At 46.9% G+C, this 23,617-nt stretch overlaps 1 protein-coding gene across 1 annotated transcript in view; it reads right to left on the reverse strand.

The window, feature by feature from the left end:
- LOC105731455 (aldehyde oxidase 2) overlaps positions 1 to 23,617 on the reverse strand; it is an 88,191-nt gene that overhangs the window by 45,797 nt on the left and 18,777 nt on the right. The window contains exons 8-17 of the mRNA XM_064373205.1: positions 21,572 to 21,652; positions 19,296 to 19,440; positions 16,936 to 17,028; positions 11,983 to 12,134; positions 9,982 to 10,075; positions 8,315 to 8,424; positions 6,325 to 6,509; positions 4,843 to 5,005; positions 2,199 to 2,288; positions 1,010 to 1,179 (exon numbers count right to left, since the gene is read on the reverse strand). Of these exons, the coding sequence (XP_064229275.1) occupies positions 1,010 to 1,179; positions 2,199 to 2,288; positions 4,843 to 5,005; positions 6,325 to 6,509; positions 8,315 to 8,424; positions 9,982 to 10,075; positions 11,983 to 12,134; positions 16,936 to 17,028; positions 19,296 to 19,440; positions 21,572 to 21,652 (1,283 nt within the window). The remainder of the gene's footprint in view (positions 1 to 1,009; positions 1,180 to 2,198; positions 2,289 to 4,842; positions 5,006 to 6,324; positions 6,510 to 8,314; positions 8,425 to 9,981; positions 10,076 to 11,982; positions 12,135 to 16,935; positions 17,029 to 19,295; positions 19,441 to 21,571; positions 21,653 to 23,617) is intronic.

Here is a 23,617-nt window from a genome sequence, read left to right on the forward strand (position 1 = left end):
GAGGCTGAGGTGGGAGGATGGCTTGAGCCAAGGAGTTCAAGGCTGTGGTGAGCTACGATGATGCCTCTGCCCTCCAGCCTGGGTGACAGAGCCAGACTCTGTGTCTAAATTAAAAAAAGGGGGAAGTAGAAATCAGCAAGCTTTGAGGGCCCCAAATTTAAGGGAGGGATAAACATGATTGAAAATCGGAATATATGACAACAAATCCAGCTTAGGCCCTTACCAATTGGAAGGGACCTGCCAAAGGGTAGGGTCTAAGAGAACCCCCACTGGGTCAGGAGACAACACTTTAGCTGTCGTGGGGTGGGAGGTGGAGAGGGATAGTTTGGTGATGCCAAGAGGTGTCCTTGAAGGTTGGGACAGAGGCCACTCACCCTTGGGCATGAAGTGGGTATTTTACCTCCACCCGAATACCAGCTCTCTATCAGGATTTTGCCTTTGAGTCATGCCTGAGGCTACAGCAGGGAGCTGAGGTTTTGTGAGATTAGGAGGGAAACAAAGGGCTCGTAACTGTGATTTTTTTTTTTTTTTTTTGAGATAGAGTCTCACTTTGTCACCCATGCTAGAGTGCAGTGGTGAGATGCTGGTTCACTGTAACCCCTGCGTCCAAGCTCAAGCGATTCTCCTGCCTCAGCCTCCTGAGTAGCTGGGATTGCAGGTGCATTCCACTACATCCAGCTAATTTTTGTGTTTTCAGTAGATACGGGGTTTCACCTTGTTTGCCAGGCTGGTCTTGAACTCCTGCCCTCAGGTGATCCACCCACCTTGGCCTCCCAAAGTTCTGGGATCACAGGCTTGAGCCAATGCGGCTGGCCAGTGATTTTTATTCTCTCTCCATGATGCTCATTTCTAGATGCTCTCCCTCCCTCCTGGAGCTGACAACCTTTTCTTTATTCTTTCCATTTTAGGTTCTTTAGGTTCAGGACATGGCAAGAGCATGGGCGCATTCCTCTGAGGGGATCCCCAGGTGTGCTTTTAAAAGGTTCTTGAAAGCTCTTTGTTTACTTACATGATTTTTGCATGAGCCCTGCTACTAGTCACCAAAGCCATGAAAAGTTCTTTATCCACCATAGGAATGTCATCACAAAAAATGGCTTCCCCAGTGGCATGTTTAAGACCTGACAGGTGCATGATGGGGCGTCCAACTGGGTCTTGGAGAGGCTGGTGAGGATCCACACTCTACAGAGGAAGACAAGAGTTGCCCAAGAAGCCTTTAATTTTCAGGAGTGGCCTGGCCTATCACCAACACTCATGAGCTAGGATTGAGAAATTGGACGGTCACCCTCAGGTGACAAACATTGGAGTGGGTCAGATGATGAGTGACACATTAATGATGCCAGTAGAACAGCGAATTGTCATTTCAGTTATGTGGCAATAAATGGCGAAGTAGGTGAAGGGGCACCCCAGCTTCTCCTTCTGGCATCTTCTTTTCGCTAGTGGTACTCTGTACCCCTCTTCAGGGATTCAGGGATCTTGCTGTCCTGCCTCCTCACCTTTCCAATGATCAACCTGTCCACAGCTACTGTCCTCACGAGGATGGGACCTAAAGCGATACAGTTCCCAAGGTGGGATGCCAAAATCCAAGCCAGAAGGCCAAGTGTGGACTTGACTGGGGCCCCTGGCACAAAGTTTTGGGGATGGCAACGGAGTCCCCCCAGATCCAGAATAAGGTGTCCTGGCTGCCCTTGGGAGCGGCACGAAAACATCACTAGGCTATAAGGAGATGGAGAAAGTGTTTGTTCTGGAGCTCCTTCCAGGGAAGTTGTGTGTGTGTGTGTAGGTGGTGTGGGAGAGGGGTCGTGATGTAGCAAGAATCCATAATTTCTAAACTGTCTTCACAGAAGGGTGAGTTCAGTCATTTGCAGGGCTCTTGTTTGCTGACTGGAGATTAAACATTTGCTATCAGGGATGGGGGCTGAACTTTCTGGCTCAGCTGCTTTTCTGAGTAAATATCAAACAAATGCCCAAAGAATATCACTTTGAAGAGACTATAATGATTAGACTGTAGATGAGTCAGTCAGTTCAGCCTTGAGTTCATCTAGCAGCAGCTTGGGCCTGACCTCACATTCCAGTGTCTCCCTGACACGGACTTAGCTGGCAACGACTAGAATGTCAGACCTGAAAACCACAGCTCTGAAAAGCTTGCTGGCTCAGCACAGCTCTGGTTTGCAGGTTTCAGTTTAATCAAACTCACTGACCTGGTACGTTTGGACTCCCTGGGGTATTCTGACTGGGAAATCTTCTAGAGCACTTAGGAATCGTTCTGAAATTTCAGAATAACAGCCGTCCTGAAAGATGATTCAAAACAATAAAGACAAGACGGTTAAGTACAGTTAAACTGGACTTTGGTTTATGTGAAAGTGACTGGGCTAATGTATCTGGCATAGTCTGCATACTACCTGCCCTGGCTACATGTTTTATGAATGTTTCTTGTTCCCCTCCTCCCTCCACATAATGAGGACCTAGACTGACTGCTTGGAATCTGATCCTCAAGCTACTCTGAGGAGGGAGAGGCCTGCCAGCAAGCAGGGGCAGAGGCAGGAGGAGAAGCAAGGAAAATGGGCTAGATAAGCCATCCCAGAATAAGCAGGCATCCATTGCACACAAAAGCACTCAAATCCAGATTGCTTTTCTCAGGAGCTCAACTCTCCTGGGAGAGCGGTAGAGGTGAGGAGGCTGCTATGGGTGTCACTGAAACTTGTCAAGTGTCTTGATTCAGAAATTAAATGGCAGCAAGGATTATCCTGGTGGGTATGGTTGGTGAGGGTCTTCATCTGAGTCCATGAAAATCAGAACCCTTAGAACAGTGGGCTGTTGGTGTGAGGTGTGGTTGGGGAATAAGGAGTACAAGGTAGGGTGAGAGTTGTAATCATGGTTGGGGAGGGGGTGGAGAGAGACAGAGAGAGAGAGAGAAAGAGAGAGAGAGAAATAATATGTTTTGCTTTGCTTAGCTTATTCTAAAAGTTTACAATCAGAAAAATCTAGAAAGTTATTTAAATATTAGCATATACATCAGTTTTTGGTCTTTTTTTTTGATACAGGCTCTTGCTCTGTCGCTTAGGCTAGAGTGCAGTGGTATAAACATGGCTCACTGCAGCCTCAACCTCCCAGGCTCAAGAGATCCTTCCACCTCAGCCTCCAAGTAGCTGAGTCTACAGACATGTGCCACTACATCCAGCTAATTTTTCTATTTCTTGTAAAGATGTGTAAAGATGGGGTTCTCCTATGTTGCCCAGACTGGTCTCTAACTACTGGGCCTAAGCCTGCCTTGGCCTCCCAAAGTGCTGGGATTACAGGTGTGAGCACCATGCCTGGGCAGTTTTGGTTGTTTTGAAAAATAAAATTTTATGTTTCATATTGATCATAAAACTAAAGAATAGGCAAAATGAATCTCTAGTGCCACCAAAGTGATTAGTGGTTGCCTGGGCCAGGGGCAAGATGGTGACACAAAGGGCACATGATAATTTTTGGGATAATGGAAAATTTGACATGGTAGCTACACAGATGTGGGAATTAGAAACATTCCTTTTTAAAGTTTCCTTTTTTGTTAAAGAATAAATCATAAGTGTGCTAATAACTCTTTGGGAAGCCCTATCCTATGTAGCTGTTAGACATGCCATGCTTACAGGCATGTAGTACATTCTATGTCCTTGTACTTTAACCAAGATATCTGTGCCAGACGTGCTCACAGGCGTGTCCCAGCTCTCCATTGCTTTTAACTGTTTTGAAAAGTTTTAAGTTGCTAACCAATCGGATTTTAGTTCAGATCGTGGGGTTGGCTTCAGCCAATGGAGATCAGACACAGCAGAAAGGACGACCCCAAATGCCTAAGGGATAAATGTGTCTGTTTTCTTTTGTTCTTTGTACTCTTGTGGCACAATGGCTAGCAAGAGTACCCTTCCTGCAGTCCAGAAAGTAAAAATTGCATTGCTGAAAAGATCCTTTGTCTCAGTGCTAATTTTTCTTTGTGACACTGAGCATCTATCTCCAACAACAGATATAAACATTTGTCAACATGCACTGAATTAAAATAGGTGCATTTTATGATGTGTAAATTACACTTCAATAAAGTTGATTTTAAAAGAAAAAAATTGCACACTGGCAACAGGGACCCCACAGTGTGTCAATGTTCAGGGCATGCAGTCAACATTTGCAGACTGCAGAGTCTGGCATCATGAGCCTCATGTAGCCCTTCCAGGCTGGATCCCAGGAGGAGGGCCAGCTGGGAACTGACAAGGCCTGAATAGAGCAGGTGACAGGTAATGGAGCAGGCTTTGCACGAGACAGTTTGCCAAAGTGATGGGAAAGCTGTGAGCTTATGGGTGCAAGGAGCACATAAGAGCCAGACGCTATGGGCCAAACTGTGTCTGTTCTAAATGTCTATGTTGAAGTTCCAGTACTCCAGCCCCATTTCTTCAAAATGTGGCCTTATCCAAATAAGGAAGGGCCTTTACTATAGAGGTAATCAAGTTAAAATGAGGTAGTTAGGATGGGCCCTAATCCCATATGACTGATGTCCTTGTGAGAAGGGGAAATTTGGACACAGATGTGCCACAGGAGAACTTCACGTAAAGGCAGAGATCAGGATGATGCTCCTAGAAGCCAAGGAGTGCCCAAGATTGCCAGCAAACCAGCAGGAACTAGGGGAGAGGCAGGGGGCAGAGTCTCCTGCACAGCCCTCAGAGGGAACCAGGCCTGCTGACGCCTTGGTTTAGGACTTCCAGCCTCCAGAGCTGTGAGGGAACGTTTCCACTGTTCAGGTCACCTAGGCTGTGGTACTTTGTTTCAGCAGCCCCAGCCAGTGAATACACAAGAGCACCCGGAGGCAGAGAATAACTTCACCAGCTTCTTCAGTTCCTGCAGAACTTCTAGGTAGAATTTGAAGAGGAAGCTGACGAGTAGGGTCCTCTTGAATTCCACCCGGCCACCCGGGGCTGAGCCTGGGAGTGAGACTTCATCCAGCAGCAGCCTGCAAGCCTCATCCAGCATCAGCTCATTCCAGCGCCTGGGAGGGTCAGAGGCAGGAGGGAATCAGTTAAATGGCAGTCTCAGTCACATGGCATGTGCTAGATATTGGATGATGACCTCTTAGAGATCCCAGAGTTTTTTTCTGGAAACTCAGAAATCACATAAGCAAGCTGCTTAGGGGAACCAAGGCCTGGGGAAGCTGCATTGAGTGGCCCAAGGGTCATGGCAGGGTGAGAATGGGACCTGTTCCATTGCAACTTGACCATGAACACATTCCAGAGCCAGACATGCTAGAACCAGGTATTATATAAGCAGACTAGGCCAGGCACGGTGTAATCCCAGCACTTTGGGAGGCCGAGGTGGCTGGATTGCTTGAGCCCAGGAGTTTGAAACCAGCTTGGGCAACATGGTGGAACACGTCTGTACTAAAAACACAAAAATTAGCTGGGCATGGTGGCGTGTGCCTGTAATTTCAGCTACTCGGGAGGCTGAGCACGAGCATCACTTGAACCCCCAGGAGGCGGAGGTTGCAGTGAAGCCGAGATAGTGCCACTGCACTCCAGCCTGGGCGCCAGAGTGAGATTTCATCTCAAAAACAACAACAGCAGCAAAAAAAAAAACAACAGACCACTAGGGCCGATTCCATTGTGAACTGAACAGGACTCAGACTTGGAGACTGACTTCACTGAGGAAGAAATAGAGTGCACCTAGTCCTGGGAGCGTTTGGTGCCACTTGGACACTGCCCAGTGTGGGTTTGCTAGACTTTTTTTTTTTTTTTTTTTTTTTTACAGTCTTGCTCTGTCACCTAGGTTGGAGTGCAATGGCATGATCACTACTCACTGCAGCCTCCACCTCCAGGGCTCAAGTGATCCTCTTGTCTCAGCCTCCTGAGTAGCTACAGGTGCATGCTACCATGCCCAGCTAAATAATTTTTAATTTTTTTGTAGAGATGGGGGGTCTCATTTTGTTGCCCAGGCTGGTTTTGAACTCCTAAGCTCAAGCAGTCCTCCTACCTTGGCCTCCCACATTGCTGGGATTATAGGCATGACCATGGCACCAGGCTGGCTAGGTTGTTGATCTGTGTAAGAGAACGAGGGCAGATGGGAAAAAATCGCCTGCTGGCTGAACTCAGGCCAGGCCATTTTTGTTGTATACCTCATCCAAAGAGTGGCATCCAATTAATCAAAGTCAAATAAGGTTTAATTCATTCAGCAAAATGACAGAAAGAACAAGCAGTGATTTTCATGTAAGAGTTTCCATCTTCCCAGGGCTTTACTGATGCTTGCCAGAACCAGATCGCCACTCGTTTCATTTAACAGCAAGCTTCCCCCTCGGGGTGCGGGCTCTTGGCTTACCTCCCGAGGAGCTGCTGGCAGGATCTGTGTGCACTGATGGTGGCAGCCCCCACTCCTCCATAGGCGATGCACAGGTCCTCAATGCTGTCTGTGCCTCCTTTGAAAAGGACTCGCATGCCGGCATTCACATGGGGCAAGGCATTCTGCTGGCACTGAGCCTGTCGGAAGGCAGACACAAATTCCCACTGTGGAGACAAAAACCATTTGGGATTATCTAATATGTCAAAACTAAGAACGTGGTTTATGCTTCTTGGTGCCACTAATTAATCACTTAGACTCAATCTAACAAGACACCAAAGATGTTTGGCACAATTAGAGGACACCTTGGCTGCTTTCTCATTCAAAGTGAGAACAGCATCTCCCTAAGGTCCACTCTCAAGGCTTTGGATGCCCTCAAGGAACAGGGACCACTGCACACTCTCCCTCGGAGGCCAGGATGCCTCTGCACAGGATGCTGTGGAAACTTGCCCTGGATACCTGTCCACATGCTCGCATTTCCAGGGCCCATTCCCTCCAGTCTTCAGAACCTTTTCCCCGTGACGGTGGAGGAGCCCTCCTAATACATGGGCTTTTAAAGGTGATTTGCTAAAAGTACAAAGGAGACCCACCACATTGCTTGGCTTGCAGAAACGATCGCTTTTCCACTTGGCAAAGCACAAAAGGGAGCCAAGCAAAGCTTTCCAACAGTGGATAGGGAATCTTGTCTCAGGAGGAAGAGTCAAGAGGTGATGGCTGCCTCAGCTGACCCCTTGGCACCATGACCTTTGGTGAGCCAAGGTGGGGCCCACGAAGACAGCCTGTGTCCCTTTGTGTATTTCCATTTGTGCCACCACCAAGGGTGCACATGTTTGAGTGGGCTTGTTTTTCCGTCTGCTGCCTTTTCATGGATTTAAATGGGAACACATTTCAAAGTTTCCATTCCAAAGGAAAAACTAAGATCACACATGGCTGAAAGCATAATTTATGACTCCCTTCGTAAGCGGGCTGCCCCCGGCTTTTGGTGCCACTAATTAATCACATAGACACAATCTAACAAGACATCTGGCACAGTCAGTGCTGTGCTGGTTGGAATGTAGGTATGGTTGTGGGAGGCAGGGTGCTCCAAAGGAGCCCCCCAACTGTTGATCTCTGCCTGGTCTCCTCCCTGCTGCTGAGCCAGCAAGCTGATCTATTGCCCTTGCTGGAGCTGGGGCCATGCTCCAGGTGGAGATGGCTCTGGCTGAGTTGGGAAAGCAGAGACCTTCAGCCAACGGCAACGACCAACACCCTTGTAGAAGAACAGTACTACTGTAGCAGAAGGCCCGGGATGGGGAGCGGGCCATCCTTATCATTCTGGTGCCCCAGAGTCTTGGCTGCTCCTCTCTGGGACTTCGGGGGCTGAGCTGGGGTGTGTGTGTCTGAGCTGAATGTGTGTGTGTGTGTGTGTGTGTGTGTGTGTGTGTGTGTGTGTGTTGCATTGCCTCTCTCTGGGAAGACTATCCTCTTGGATTCAAGTACTGCTCTGGCAGTGGCACAGGGAGCAGGCAGTGAGGATAGAGGGTCAACTCTATAACTGGCTGGGTAGCCATATCAGCCGCAGGGATTCTGAGTGAGCAAACATCTAGAGGCCCCCATGCTCCCAGGAGCTATTGGCTTAAGTGGGTGTGGGGCAGCTAAGCCCTAGCCCCCATCTCCCTGTAGGTCAGTTAGAGACACTCCATGCCACAGCCAGAGAGCTTGAACTTGTGGACATGAGGGGCGTGGCAGTGTGACCACGGGCCTCAGCAGGCTCCACCCTGCAGCTAAAACAACAGCCCCACATCCACACCCAGAGCTGCCTGCTCTTGGCTGTCGGAGGGCCTTGGTGCCGGCCCAATCCACAGTTGGACAGGAAACAGGTTTGCAGGGCAGAGTTATTTTCTTTCCATCTGTTTTTAGATTTCTAAAGATGACTGGACTCAGTTATGAAAAAGGAAAAACCACCCTCAAAAGCAACCAGCGGAATTCTGACCTTTCGAGAGTGCGGGATATGCACAGATTCCAAAATTTCCTCTGGCTCAATGTCTGCACTTGCCAACCCAGCAAGAAAATGTTCATTTAGAGGAATCTGCCGCGTGCCTTCTGTGGAAGAGAATGATATTTCTGCACAGTCACAACAAGGAGAGCAAGATTATTCTGTTCTTTTAAATGTCAGCAGTGGAAAAGGAAAGGCCAGCTTCCTCTTCACAGAGCAAGGCAGAGGTCTGAGTCCACGGTAAAGTCACAGGGTCCCCTTATGGGGTCCCAGGCAGTGGCACCTTCATGACATTACTATTCTCTTATCGGCATATAGGCCACGTGAACTGGGGTCTCCTCTGCTTCGAAGACTTGCTGGGCTTGTGGTTAACTAAATAGAACCTGTTCAGCGTGTATGATCACTTAAGAACACTTGTTAAGTCAACAACTTTAAGCCAACACACGTTTTGTTTGTACTTTTAATTATTCAATTCAGTTCAAACCACTGACTTGGCCTTTTGTTCTTCCTGCTGTTTTCAGCTCTCCTGAGACAGACACTTACACCTTTAAAACGAAGTGAAAAATTCCAAAACCTCCTTCTAGCCCAGTTGTCCCCGCTTAGTGACCACAGCTGTGCCCTCTGGCCCACAGGAGTGCAGTCAGGAGATCAAACTACGGGCTGGGGACTATGACATGGGTTTGATCCCTGGCAAGTGAGTGCTGTGCTGGTTGGAATGTAGGTATGCTCCTGAGGAGGCAGGGATGCCCCAAAGGAGACTCCCATGGCGGATCTCTGCCTGGCCCCTCCCTGCTGCTGGGCCTGCGAGCTGATCTACTGCCTTTGCTGGAGCCGAGGCTGTGCTCTGGGTGGAGATGGCTCTAGCTGAGCTGGGAAAGCAGAGACCTTTAGCCAACAGTAATGACCAACACCCCAGCACAGCCTGGCACATAGTTGCATCCAGTCAAGGGGGTGTTAATATCCGGGTAGCAGGTGAGGGCAGTGTGAGTGTGCTGGGCACTTGGGGAGATGAAAGGGAGATTTAGTGGGCAGCCACCCTAAGGGACCGTTACTGTTCCTCTCAGCTAGCAATTAAAATCAATCACTGCCTACCCCTTCCCCAAGGGACCCACAACGACCTGTGTGGATGTCCACTGTGTGTCCTCACCAGCTTGTGGCTTCTTACATAGCAACTGGGGGGCGAGGAGGCAACTTCGAGAGCACTGTGGAGAGGCCTCGGACTGTGTGATGGTGGAGGGAGCCCAAGATGAGGAGGAGGGAGCCCAAGATGAGGAGGAGGGAGCCCAAGATGAGGAGGAGGGAGCCCAAGATGAGGAGGAGGGAGCAGGGAGCAGTCCCTCGGCCCACAGGGAGGGTACGCACTACAACCTCACCCTCAGCTTAGCCTCTGCACGTCACCTCTGGTGTTTACTGGTCAAGCAAGACACGTGGACGAACATGTGAGCTCACTGTGTGGTCCCAGGTTGTGTGTGTGCGTGTGTGTGGTGTCAGAAGGGAACACCAGCTGCCCTTTGCCTCAGTGCACCTTCCCTCATGAGCTGGGCTCTCCATGGTGAAGTGAGAGCTAGAGACTTGGGCCCTGACTTAAAGCAATTCCTTAAAAGAATAAACGAAAAAGGCAACAGATCTCTAGGTGCTGCTCAGAGTGTCTGGAGGCAACTTACCTGCTGAAATCAGATTGAGGGTAGAATTGCCCACAGCAAGAATTGGATTCAGGTCCGAATAGCAATGCCGGCTCATCACATGCCCTCCTAAGGACTAAGGAGAGAGAGTTACAGCTCAGTCATTCTCTCTCTCAGCTTCTCTACCCTGATGGTACCTGCTGATGGTCCTCTTAGTGGCCATGAAAGGGTCAAGAGGAATCTTACTCAGTTCAGTCTCTCTTTTGTGGAGGGCATGGGTTCAGCTTGTTGGGGCAGGCCCCTCCCACGGGCTCCTTTGGATGGGAAGAGGTCTCGAGGGTGCCTAGCACTTATCTAACTCCAGTGTGTTCCACATGCTGTCTAACCCCTGACACCACAACCCAGTGAGGTGGTTGTTATCTCTATTTTACAGATGAAGACACTGAAGCACAGAGAAATTATGAAACCTGACCAATGTCCCCAGCTAGGAAGGGACAGGCCTGGGATTCAGATCCAAGCAGGGAGGCTCAGCAGCCTATTCTGAGCCACCCCACTCAGCCCTGGCCACAGTGAAGATGGCCATGGTGTCGGCTACAAAGGTGCCATCTTGCCTTGGTGCACGGGGTCTCAACCTCATCTCTGTGGGCTTCTGAAATGGCCAGACTTCACGTGGGCTGTGTCAGTGTTCTGAGGCATCCACACTGTTGGACAGATAATTGAATTGCCATTTCACTCTTTTTTTGGGAGACCTCACTCAGATCTGAGGGGGCCTGTAGTATTTCAGAACTTGGGAGGGAAATGACTGGCCATTTGATTGGAGATTTTCCTCCCAGCATAGGGAGGGAATCTACGGTGGCCTCCCAGTTGCTGTGGTCTGGGCTGGAACACAGGTGGGAACAGGGAACCCCCATTCCTCTATGAGCAGCTCCAATTTACAGTTCTTTTGTTTCCCCCGAGCTGACATCTGCCTCCCTGGACCCTCATTTGTCAGTTATTCTTTACTCTCTGTGATCATATGTAATAACATATTGGACCTCAGGAGTCTAGACAGAGTCCAAGGCAGCTCTCATGTTCCCTTTGTCTGTTCTCCCACCCTTAGTCCTCTTTTTGGGGTGGTTTCCAACCCCTCATTCTCCTACCACCTTCTCCTCACTAGGCCCCAGTGTACCTCGTGAGAGTTTCTGACTGGAGAAAGAACATTTTGGAATCACTTGAGCTGTTTCAAAGGAAACATTCCCTTCCCGATTTTCCATAACCCAAAGGATTTCTGCTATACAATTTAGGGTATGTAGGGGAAGGAGTATATGTGTTTCAAAAACCTACCTGTGTCTCTTTTCCTTTCTTTTGAGGTCAAAATCAACCAGACCTTCAAGTATGCCTCCCAGATCTGAGCATCTTTCTCCAGATGTGGTTTGAACAGTCCAGAGTAGAAAAGGCTGCCCTCCTTGTTTTAGATGCTCTACTTTTGTTAATGCAGCCTAAGACTAAATTAGGTTCTTGGACAAGCTTGTCATGAAATTAGCAAAACTATGACATTCTTTTCTCACCTGTGATGCTGCTTAGCCACTCTATTGAGCTTGACTTAGAGTTCTTCTATTTTTTTTTTTTTTGAGATGAAGTCTTGCTCTGTTGCCCAGGCTGGAGTGCGGCACCATGATCTCTGCTCACTGCAACCTCTACCTCCTGGGTTCAAGCAATCCTCCCACATCAGCCTCCCGAGTAGCTGGAATTACAGTCATGTGCCACCATGCTCGGTTTAGCCATATTGGCCAGGCTGGTCTTGAATTCCTAACCTTAAGTGATCCACCTGCCTTGGCCTCCCAAAGTGCTGAGATTATAGGCGTTAGCCACTGAACCCAGCCTATGGTTCTTTCTTAAATACTTTTATTAAATGCTGTTTATTAATTTTAAACATTACTGTGCCCTTTGCTTCAATCTGCTGAGACCTTTTTGCATACTGATTCTACCAATGCATATTCCAACATTTCAGTGAGGTTCAGAAATAGGTGCGGTGTGCCCAGTGATTGACACCAGGGAACTTACTGCCATATTCCGGATCTGCTGGCCTGCCAGACTCCTCAGGTGCTTCAGGAGGGCTCGGTACGTCTGTGTTTTCTCCTCTGGGAGCTCAGATATCCTCTCAGCCAAGATGACCTGCATCTGGGCCAGGCTGCAGCCAGCACCTATTGTCAGTCCTGGAAAGCAACTTGTTTTTACTGGTGACATAGGAGGAGCAGCTGAATTGTAATCATGGCAGCAGGGCCTCAGTGTTTGGCCAGTGCAGTGAGTATTCACACTGGCTCACAGAGAATCACTGGGAACTGAAAATCAGCACAGATGCCCCACTCCCAGATCAATTAAATTAGAATCTCTGCTGCTTTTTTCTTTTTAAAACAGAGTCTCACTCTGTTGCCCAGGGTGGAGTGCAGTGGTGCAATCTCGGCTCACTGCAACCTCTACCTCCAGAGTTCAAGTGATTCTCATGCCTCAGCTTCCCAAGTAGCTGGAATTACAGGCACCTGCAACCATGCCTGGCTAATTTTGTATATTTTTTGAGATGGAGTTTTGCTCTTGTTGCACAGGCTGGAGTGCAATGGCTTGATCTCGGCTCACCACAACCTCTGCCTCCTGGGTTCAAGCGATTCTCCTGCCTCAGCCTCCCGAGTAGCTGGGATTACAGGCATGTGCCACCATGCCCCGCTAATTTTGTATTTTTAGTAGAGAGTGGATTTCACCATATTGGTCAGGTTGGTCTTGAATTCCTGACCTCAGGTGATCTGCCAGCCTCAACTTCCTAAAGTGCTGGGATTACAGGTGTGAGCCACCGCATTTGGCCTAATTTTGCATTTTTAATAGAGACAATGTTTCACCATGTTGGTCAGGCTGGTGTTGAACTCCTGACCTCAAGTGATCTGCTCACCTTGGTCTCCCAAAGTGCTGAGATTACAGGCATGTGCCACCATGCCCAGGCTGAATCTCTGCAGCGTTTAAAAAGGCTTCCAGGTGTTTCTACACAGCCAGGGTGAGATCCCCTGGGCTGGTCCACACTCTTCTTTGGATAGGCACAAGGAAATAGAGACTAGAGCGAAGGAATGACAGTAAAAACTTGCAGGTGGCAGACGTTACTAGAATTTTCCATGACCCCCTCCTGACTGATCATGGTGAAGCTATGCAAAGTTGTTTTGTGATTAAGGGGGATAAATCGAATGGCATTAAAATAAGGCAAAGGTCATTCAATTCCCCAGGTCATTATCTAAAATCAGAAATGTCTGGATTTCAGGTTTTGCACCTGATACTCAAAATCTTCAACAATTAGTTTTGTGAGGGGCACTGGTCAATTGGCCCATGCAAAAAGCTGCCCCAGCCATTTATGTTGATTAATACCGGGTGTGAGGAAGTTGGGGGCTCCTGGGAAGGGTCCAGTGAAGTAATGGGAGAGCATCTAGCAGGATTGAAGTAGTGTTATTTGCTAACTGGCAAGGAAATAATTCAAAATTTCAACCACCTTTGGAGCCATACTTGTGAGGATTGGCAGGATATTAGCATGTGCTTCTGGGTTTTTCTTCAGTCGGGAATAAAGAGTTCAAATCAGTCTTCAAAAGTGAAGGAGTCACCCAAACCACCAGGAGATGAGTTAGGCAGCTTTTCAGAATGAATCCTTTACACCCTGGGGTTTGCAGAATGAAACGCTAACGTAGAGTGATTTGACATTACTAGCTCGGCTGGTTCTAATTGCAGTTAGTCTGTTTTTATCAGGTTGGGCTTTGATTTATCTCTTGTTGACTAAGCTATGAGACTATTTCACCCTCCCACACAGCTGCATTTTATCAATATTAAGACTGTACTTGGCATGACACCTCCCCCACCTTGCCAGCATACTCATGCAATACCCCGCTGCCTCAGTAATTTCAGCTAATTTAGCTGATGAGGGAACCATGAGGTGCTGCTTGTTACCCTTATGCTAAACACATCTAAACTATCCCTCCCCATTGGACTGTCTCAGCCTAGAGTTCTCACCCTGCTTCTGTTTTAGCGTCTCCTAAAATGCACTCTGTAACAAGGAATCTAATTTCATCCCAGACGCATCAGTGATGGTCTGTTGCTTCCTTATCACAGGTTTCACTGGAGCCTGGTCTTTAACTTCTGCGAAGTCCTGGCTTGCCTTATTTTTGCAGGAGTGGTAGGAAATCCAAGCTTGGTTTTTTTTTTTTTTTTCATATAATTCCTTCTCTCTAAGGAGAAGATCTGGAGTCTTATTAGTAGAGGAAAAACCAGAAACAAAGAGATATAATTACTATTAAGGTCAGAAGCATCACATAGACCAGTATCACTACCTCTGATACGACATAGATGGAAAAGGGCAGTTCAACCCCAGTAGGGAGTGAAGTGTCCCTGTCGGCTCTATTGCCTGAATCCTCATAAGAATTCAAACACAGTTTGAAGCCAAATAATCCCATTTCCATTGTTCACATCACCACCTCACCTTGTGCTAGGCATGACAGACCTTCTGCCAGGCTATAGTGAAAACATTCTACTTACTGTGGTTCTATTCATATTTTGTTCCATCTCTGGTCACAAAATCTAGCTTTCTTCCAGTGCAATTGGAAAGAGCTTCAACTTTGATTCTCAGAAAGGGCATTTCACTTGAACTCCATGCTTTTCAGAGTTCATGGGTCTATGGGATAAACATGCAATGACCTTCTAAAGCACCTGCTGAAGGTTTTGAGAAAACAAATGTATACTGGGCCAAACATGTACGTCATATGGATGAGCATGCAAACTTTAAACAAATGTTTAAGTCAAAATTACAGCTGTGCAAAAATGTATTTCCTGGGTGTGCTGGTGGAGAACACATCTGGCTCCAGGGCACCCCACCCCCGCCAGTGTCCTTCACTCATCTGGGACTTAGAAAAAGTTTGAGAATTGTGGAAACTTTCCTGGAAGCCACTAGAGGGTACTCATGCTTTATTTATAAGAGCCCTAAAGGAAGGTGCATTGTTTGTTTCAGTTTCTGCTTTGGCTGCAGAGACCAAACTGAGCAGTCAACTCACATAGCTAATTGGACAGGCTGTGGAGTGGACCTGAGGTATGTAATGGCAGTTAACAAAAAAAGTGTTGGCTGGCGCAGTGGCTCATGCCTGTAATCACGCCTACCTCAGCCTCCCAAAATGCTGGGATTACAGGATCACCTGAGATCAGGAGTTTGAGAACAGCCTGGCCAACATGGCAAAACTCTGTCTCTACTAAAAATACAAAAATTAGCTGGGCATGGTGGCAGGTGCCTGCCATCCCAGCTACTCAGGAGGCTGAGGCAGGAGAATCACGAACCCCAGAGACGGAGGTTGCAGTGAGCCAAGATCGCACCACTGCACTCTAGCCTGGGCGACAGAGTGAGACTCCATCTCAAAAACAAAAAACAAAACAAAACAAAACAAAACAAAAGAGTGCTGAATTGGGAGTGGGAGACGTTGTAACCTCACCTCCAGCCAGACTAGGGACCTCAGGCTAGTCTACTTTCGTCTTGCATCTTGGCTTCCTCATTTGTAAGATGAGGGGCTTGGGTTATATTGGGAATTAAATTGGGCTCTGAAGGGTCCTCTCAGGGACTGATACTGGGGGCTCAGAGACAGGGAGGGATGGTGAAAAGTCTTTCTCCTCCTTCAAATGGATCAGTTTATTTTCATCTTCTTATTTAATATTTGTTTGAGGATAGGGCTGTGGCACTAAAGAGAAGTTTGCAAAAGGGGCTAAACGATGCCTGGGGTAGGGTCGGATCAGGGCCTCCTGCCATCACCTCTGCTTAGACAGGTGGTCTATGTGTCCAGCTGCACATTCTGCTATTCCCTCTTCCTCTCCTTTCCCTTCTGCCCATATCGAGATTCCAGGTAAATCTAAGCACATTCCTGTTTTTCTAAGTGGCATTAAGGTATGCCACCTGAATTGTCCCGAGGCTGAAGCTGTGAAACCTTGGTGCTGGACAAAACAAGGAAGGGTCCCCCTTCCCTTGCAAACAGGTGGGGTCAAGCCAGGGAAGATCCAGCCTGCCAATCGGCCATGCAATCTAGTTTGGCTGGTGATGATTAGCGGCCAGGAAGGTAGGACTCCTGGATAGCAGTGATGCCACCATGGCGAATCCCCTCCCCTGCCCACCACTGGCCCTCACTGACCCACCACAAACACATGGTGACCTACAGCTCAATCTTGACTAAAGCTTTCAGTTCAGTCACTCACCCCGTTTCCTACATTAAGGAGGTCATCATTACCACTCCATTCCATTACATTCAAGTTCCTGTCCTGCTCATCCATTTTTTTTTTCTGTTAATTCATTTATCAGTCACTGACTGAGTGCTTATATTACATGCACAGGACTAGGAGCTCAGGGGATCAAGAAAGGGGCAAAAGAAGGTTCCTTTTGTTAAAGAGTTTGCCATGCATCTGGAATGCCAAGTCTTGTGTGTTTACTTCCTCCTTTGTGAGTTCCGCCTTGCCTGATATAGCACCTTGCACTAGTGAGCTCTTCAGGGTGTGGTATGGGATGAGGGGTGCTTGCCTGAGTAAGCCTTTGTTTCACTTGGCCCCTTGCCATTGTCCCCACCAGACAAGTAGCTTGTGAGTGCCAGACCATATTTCACCTACTTTCCCCTGCAAGGCATCTCCTCTCCATGGAATTGATCATCTAACTGATGGACAGCGTCTGCTCTCTTTTGCTATCTTCCCATCAAAGTCTCATTGCAAATTTATTGTCTGGGGCATCATGGCATTTTATAGGCAGGTAATTGCAAGGTCTTGAAGAATATTATTTGGATACTCCTATTTCCCAGAAAGATTTTGACAGTAAGGTTTCATGGTAAAGTTCATTAAAAAAAAAAAATGAAGAATAACTGGAAATATACAAGAGAAGACAAACAGATGAGGAGGTTCTGAGTTATTTGGCAAGTGTTAGTTTAGGGCGGGGATTGCCTCATTGACATCCTACTTACAACACCAGGAACTCACCATCACTTGTTTTTCTCACCATACTCAGCTCAGAGATCCTTGCAGGAGAGAGGAGAACTGGATGAAAATGTCCTTGAGATTTCATTCCAGGTCCTGAAGAGTAGAGACAATTAGGAAAGGGACAGTTATTTTAGAGACAATTAGGAAAGAGAAAATGCCTTTTTCTTCTGCATTGAAATTTTCTTTTCTTTTTTTTTTTTTGAGACAGAGTGTCTCATTCTGTCACCAGGCTCCAGGCTGGAGTGCAGTGGCGTGATCTTGATTCACTGCAATCTCTGCCTCCTGGGCTCAAGCAATTCTCCTGCCTCAGCCTCCTGAGTAGATGGGACTACAGGTGCGTGCCATCATGCCCAGCTAATTTTTGTATTTTAGTGGAGATGGGGTTTCACTATGTTGGCCAGGATGGTCTCGATCTCTTGACCTCGTGATTCGCCCGCCTCGGCCTCCCAAAGTGCTGGGATTACAGGCGTGAGCCACCTTGGCCGGCCGAAATTTTCTTTACATGGAGACGGAGTTTCTCCATGTTGGCCAGGGTGGTCTCAAACTCCTCTGCCCGCCTTGGCCTCCCAAAGTGTTGGGATTATAGGCACGAGCTACTGTGCCCAGCCTTGAAATTTTCTTATAAAAGATTCAGATAGGCCGGGCGCGGTGGCTCACGCCTGTAATCCCAGCACTTTGGGAGGCCGAGGCGGGTGGATCACGAGGTCAAGAGATCAAGACCATCCTGGTCAACAAGGTGAAACCCCGTCTCTACTAAAAATACAAAAAATTAGCTGGGCATGGTGGCGTGTGCCTGTAATCCCAGCTACTTAGGAGGCTGAGGCAGGAGAATTGCCTGAACCCGGGAGGCGGAGGTTGCGGTGAGCCGAGATCGCGCCATTGCAGTCCAGCCTGGGTAACAAGAGCAAAACTCCGTCTCAAAAAAAAAAAAAAAAAAAAAAAAAAAGATTCAGATACATTAAAGATTGACAACAAATGTGTACAGATGTGTGAAAGCAGTGGTTATATACCCCTGCCAAGTAAATTTATATACATATGTATCTATTTATGCATGTACTATGTCTATATAAAAATAGGAAATAGAAAGGATAAGATGCTCTTGAAACACTGTTGCACGTAGTCACCAGGAGACACATAGAAGAATATTTGTAATGCCAAAACAAGCTGTTCTCTAGCAACAGAATGGATGTCAAGTTGTTCCATGTTCAAATGATGGAATACAGCACAACTACATGCAACGACATGGATACCTCTGAGGTCAAGTATGTTGAACAAAAAGCAAATTGCAGAATAATAATACCCTGAGATTCTTCTTCTTATTGGGAGTGGGAGAACTTGTAACCTGACTTCCAGCCAGAGGTCAGGACTCTCCCTCCAGTCCATTTATGTGAAGTTCAAAAATATGCAAAGCTAAACAACATATTGTTTAAGGATTCAATTATATGTGGTAAAATTATAAAAATAAGGAAGAGAATGACCAACACAACATTCAGGCTAATAAGTACCTTCAAGGAGGAAGGGAAGGAAAGGGGATGTGGCTTGGGAGGGCCTACAGGGGTCTTCAAAGTTCTTGGTAAAGTCTGTGTTCTTCTAGTGGATATGGGTGGTTACTGAGTGTGCACCGTATTGTTAATATCTCTATATTTTATAAAATTCTATATTTATTCAATATTTAACAAAAACAAGAATGAGACAAAGTAAATGATTAAAAAAAACCCTGTAGGCAGGACGTGGTGGCTCATGCTTGTAATCCCAGCACTTTGGGAGGCCAAGGTGGGTGGATCCCCTGAGGTCAGAAGTTTGAGATCAGCTTGGCCAACATGGTGAAACCCCATCTCTACTAAAAATACAAAAAAGGCCAGGCATAGTGGCTCACACCTGTAATCCTAGCACTTTGGGAGTCCGAGGTGGGTGGATCAAGAGGTCAAGAGATCCAGACCATTCTGGCCAACATGGTGACCTGCCTCTACTAAAAATACAAAAATTAGATGGGCATGGTGGTGTGCGCCTGTAGTCTCAGCAACTCGGGAGGCTGAGGCAGGAGAATCACAGGGGGTGGAGGTTGCAGTGAGCCAAGATTGTGTCACTGCACTCCAGCCTGGGTGACAAGAGCAAAACTCCATCTCAAAAAAACAAGAAACAAAACAAAACAAAAAACCCAAAACAAAACCCTCTAATACTTTCCTCCCACGCCTCTGGGGTCCAGGGTATACGCACATCCAACTTTGGAGCCACTGGCTTTATTATAAAGGAAGAAGTTTTCATCCCTAAAAAGTAGTTTCTGTAGACTGAGACCAGAGTAAGGGACAGAAAGTTCAGCCCAGCATTAAGATTTGAATGAGAACCAGATAATCACTTACCCAGTGAGGTGTTACCCAGAACGAGAGGGGCTTCGGGGTGTTTCGCTTTCAGCTCCAGGAGATCCTTGAGGGTCCCAGGGGAGATCCAGGTAACTCTCTCTCCATAGAAGGTCAGCGTTTGTTTTTCTGGATTCTCTGCCATCCTCTAAGGGTAAATGACAAGTATGTGGCTCGTGTGCATGCCTGTCCTCCTGGCTTATGCAAGGTCCCCAGTGGAGATGTGTGCCTTTACAGAGATGTCAGGGATGCTGGGGTGCACTTGCCCAAAAAGATACTCACTATACCCATTGGCTAATGCCTAAATTTTCATAATTGGATGACTTTTTGGGGACAAGTGACAATATAAGCTGGCATCTGTTATTGACCATTTAGTGTGGATTAATTTAGCATAGTCTTATGGCTTTAAAAATCATAATTACACTAATGCTCCTAAATTAATATCTTCAGCCTGGCTTTTTCCTCTGAAATCCAAGCTCATATCTGAGTAAGTACTTGGCATTGCCTCTTAGATGTGTAATAGGCATCTCAAATTTAACATGTCTCTTGGACTGGCTTAGAGCAATGAAGACAAAAATGATTAATATGTCAAAAACTGAGCTCCTCATATCCAGTTCCTTTCCAAGCCCGCAAAGAGAAATCCCTAAAAGGAAAAATCCCCTGTTCCTCCAGAGGTCTTCCCCATCTCTGTAAATGGCCATTCCACGCTCCCAGCTGTCCAAAGCCCTGGAGTCAGCCTTGACGCCTCTCTCTCTTCCACCCTCACAGCCTATCCACCAGCAAATCTTATTGGCTTTTCTTCCAAAATACATGCTGAATCTACTTGCTTCTCACCCCTTCCACCCAAGCAGACTGGTGCAGCCACCACCATCTTTTAGGATGGCATTAGCCCCCTGACGGGGTTCATGCTCCTTCCCTTCTCCTCTGCAGTCCATTCTCAATACAGCAGCCAGAACAATCCTGTGACCACTTAAATTGGAGCACAGCCCTCCTCTGTCCAGCTGCCTGCTAGCTTCTCCTCTCACAGAGAGTAAAAGCCCAGCAGCCTGTAATCCAGCATGGTCTGCCCCCGGCAGCTCCCTGGCCTTCCCCTCGCTCACTCTGCCCAGCCAGGCTGGACCCTGCTCTGCCTCTGATCAGGCCTGGTGTTCTCCTGCTGTTGGGCCTTTGCACTTGCTGTTCCAACAGCCTGGATTGCTCATCTCCCTTTTCAGCTGGGAGGACTGGCTCCTTCACTTCCCTCCAGTCTCTTCAAATGTTATCCTCTCAAAAAAGGTTTCCTTGGGCAGGATATCTAAAATTGCAACTCCATGCATCCTATCCTTCTCTGCTTTATTTTTTCCTCCTTAATACTTCTCAACCGCTAACACAGTATATCTTTTTAAAAATTATTTATTATTTTTTTGGGAGGACAGAGCGTCAGTTTGATGCCCAGGCTGGAGTACAGTGGTACGATCTCAGCTCACTGCAGCCTTGACCTCCCAGCCTCAAGCAATCCTCCCACCTCAGCCTCCCAAGTAGCTGGGATGACAGGTGAGTGCCACCACAGATGGCTATTTTCTTCTATTTTTTGTAGAGACTGGGTTTCGCTATGCCTGGCTTTTTTCTAACTCTTGGGCCCAGGCCATCCATCTGCCTCAGCCTCCCAAAGTGCTGGGATTATAGGCATGAGCCACCGCACCTGGCCACACTAGATCTTTTATCTATTATTTTGCTTATTGTCTGCCTCTCTCACCAGGTTACAAGCTCCTTGAGGGCAAGTGTTTTGCTAGTTTTGTTCCCTGCTGTATATTTAGTACCTAGAACAGTATCTGGCATGTTTCTGGATGGATAAATACTGGTTTAATGAATAAACAAAGACATTAGGACCCCTTCAGAAATAGGTGTTTGATAGAATAGGACTGCTGCATTTCTGCAAAGAAAGATGCTGATGGGAGGAAGGCTGAAAGATAAGGGCCTCTCCTGGAAGTGTTCCTTGGGGTCAATGTGCTGGAGTGGGCCAGAAAGCCAAGGAGAAGCTTAGCAATGCTGTGTCTCCTGGACAGCCACTAGTGACACATTGCAGATGACAATGATGAGAGCAATGAGGCTGAACGGAGGCTTCAGGGAATGTGCCAGGGATCAGGCAAGGTGTGGCATGGAGGGAAGCAGGCATCTTCATCTGATCAAACATTTCCACAATTTGACAATTTCACAGGAAGGAAAACGGAGGTTTTATAAAACCGAGTTTATACCCAATGATATTTAAACGAGTACATAAAATATCCAGCTAGTCTTACCAAGAGTTCTGGGGGAAATATGAGCTCCTGGGTTGGGTCCAAGGGCTGAAACTCCTCTTTTGCAAATAACTTCGTGCAAATCTTTATAAAAGGAAGAAATAGATGGTTCTGTCAGCCCAGCTCAACTGGAAACAGCATGGTAATTCTTTATATGAATGAGGCAACACGAACGTAGTGATAACTCTCGTAATCTCCCTGGACAGGGAAATAGTTCAAACCAAATAATTTAAAATAGGAATCTTGTTTTAAGAGAAATACTGATTTGCTACTAATGTAACACTAAAGAAAAGAGTATTCTATGAAATACTACAGTGAGTGTTCTGGAAAACACAAAGACAGTCTATGAAAAACTATGAGAGGTTAAAAACATTAGGGAAATCCCCTCCATTGTGCCCCAACCACTATCTTCTCCCCTGTGAAGTCAGGATTTGAAATGCTGAAAGCTCTGAAAGTCCTGTAGTTCAAGTGAAAATGACTCTAAACATACATGCCCATGCATAAACACACACACACACACACACACACACACACACATTTGACTTTAATAACAATAGTTAACACTTAGTAAGTGCTTACATTCCAAATGCTTTTACATGTACTAGCAATTTATTTAATCTTCACACTCACGGAATAGAGAAAGTAAATTATCTCCATTTTACCTGCAGGAAACCAAAGCACAGTGAAAAGTTATGCAAACTGTAATCCTGTCTGAATCAGATCTGTTTTAGCTTTGGAAAACACTTATTGCCAGCAAAACATTCCTGAAGATGTAAGGAAAACTGGGAGAGATGGGGAGCACAGAGGTGGATGTGGGTGTGATGGAGAAGAGGACATGTAGGCATCAAAGGTAGACAGATCAGGGTTCACTCACTCTGAGGTCACTCTCTAACCTTTCCAATGGAAAAGTCCTTAATCTCTCTAAGGATTTAATAAAAATAACCCATATTTTGAAAGGTAATTGTGATAATGGGTAAAATGACCTGACATTTGTCCAACACTTCCCTCTTTTTCTATCTCTCTGAGGTTTTCCCAGGCTCCAGAAAAACAAACAAACAAACAAACAAAAAAAAACACTTGCAATTGTTCCTTGATAAGGTTCTTAGTAGGGACACACAGGTTGGGCATTTCAGGACCACATCTGAACGATCTGTTTTTGTGCTAGTTGGCATTAGAAGTATAGGCAGTGCCTCAGGGCAAGAATGTGGTGTATCTTTAAAACCTAGAAATAAGTTTGTGCCAGGGAATTCAAACAAAAAACAAACATAATAAATGAACGTTGAGAAATGAAAAATTTTCCTAAATATATCCCAGGCCGAGACATCATGGTTACCCAAGTGGGAGATCTTAACTCTGCTTAAAGAGAAGAGGGAGCGACTCAGGCAGACACCTGGCCTCACGCAGGTCCAGTCTGGTGGAAGGGAAGTGTCTTCTGTGACGCTGCCCATTGAGGCGATGCAATTGCACTGTGTCCATGCTCACCAAGCAAACTTTTCATTGTAATTTAGCTTCCTAGTGTGTTTTCCTACAGGGAAAGGATGAGTGGCTCAGTGATGGCAAGATCCACTTTATAACTGTGTGTCTCTTCATAAATGAAAATGGGGCACATTCCAGTTTAAATGTCACGGTCTTTGAGTTTGGTTAAAGTGAGTCAAGTGGTCCCTAGAGCCCAGTCATTGCCCAAACAGAATTCCTGAGACCACAAAACCACAAAGACCTAAAGAATTGGCTTTAGGATGTATTGACCCCAGCAAGGCGCTGATCCTCTGTAGTGGTTGTGAGGGGTGCAGCCTCCTCCCTTGGGCAGCACCCCTCTTTGTCACAGCACACTTTCTTCAGACCCAATTAAGTGACAGTGGGAGCAAGAATGGGAAAAGATAGGTGTGAAGCATAGAAATGCATGGGTTTGGGCTGGGCGCGGTGGCTCACGCCTGTAATTCCAGCACTTTGGGAGGCCGAGGCGTGCAGATCATGAGGTCAGGAGATCGAGACCACCCTGGCCAACATGGTGAAACCCCGTCTCTACTAAAAATACAAAAATTAGCTGGG

The sequence above is a fragment of the Aotus nancymaae genome, unplaced genomic scaffold (genome assembly GCF_030222135.1).
Source record: "Aotus nancymaae isolate 86718 unplaced genomic scaffold, 86718_ANA_hifiasm-v0.15.2.pri h1tg000008l, whole genome shotgun sequence".
Classification (NCBI taxonomy): Eukaryota; Metazoa; Chordata; class Mammalia; order Primates; family Aotidae; genus Aotus; species Aotus nancymaae.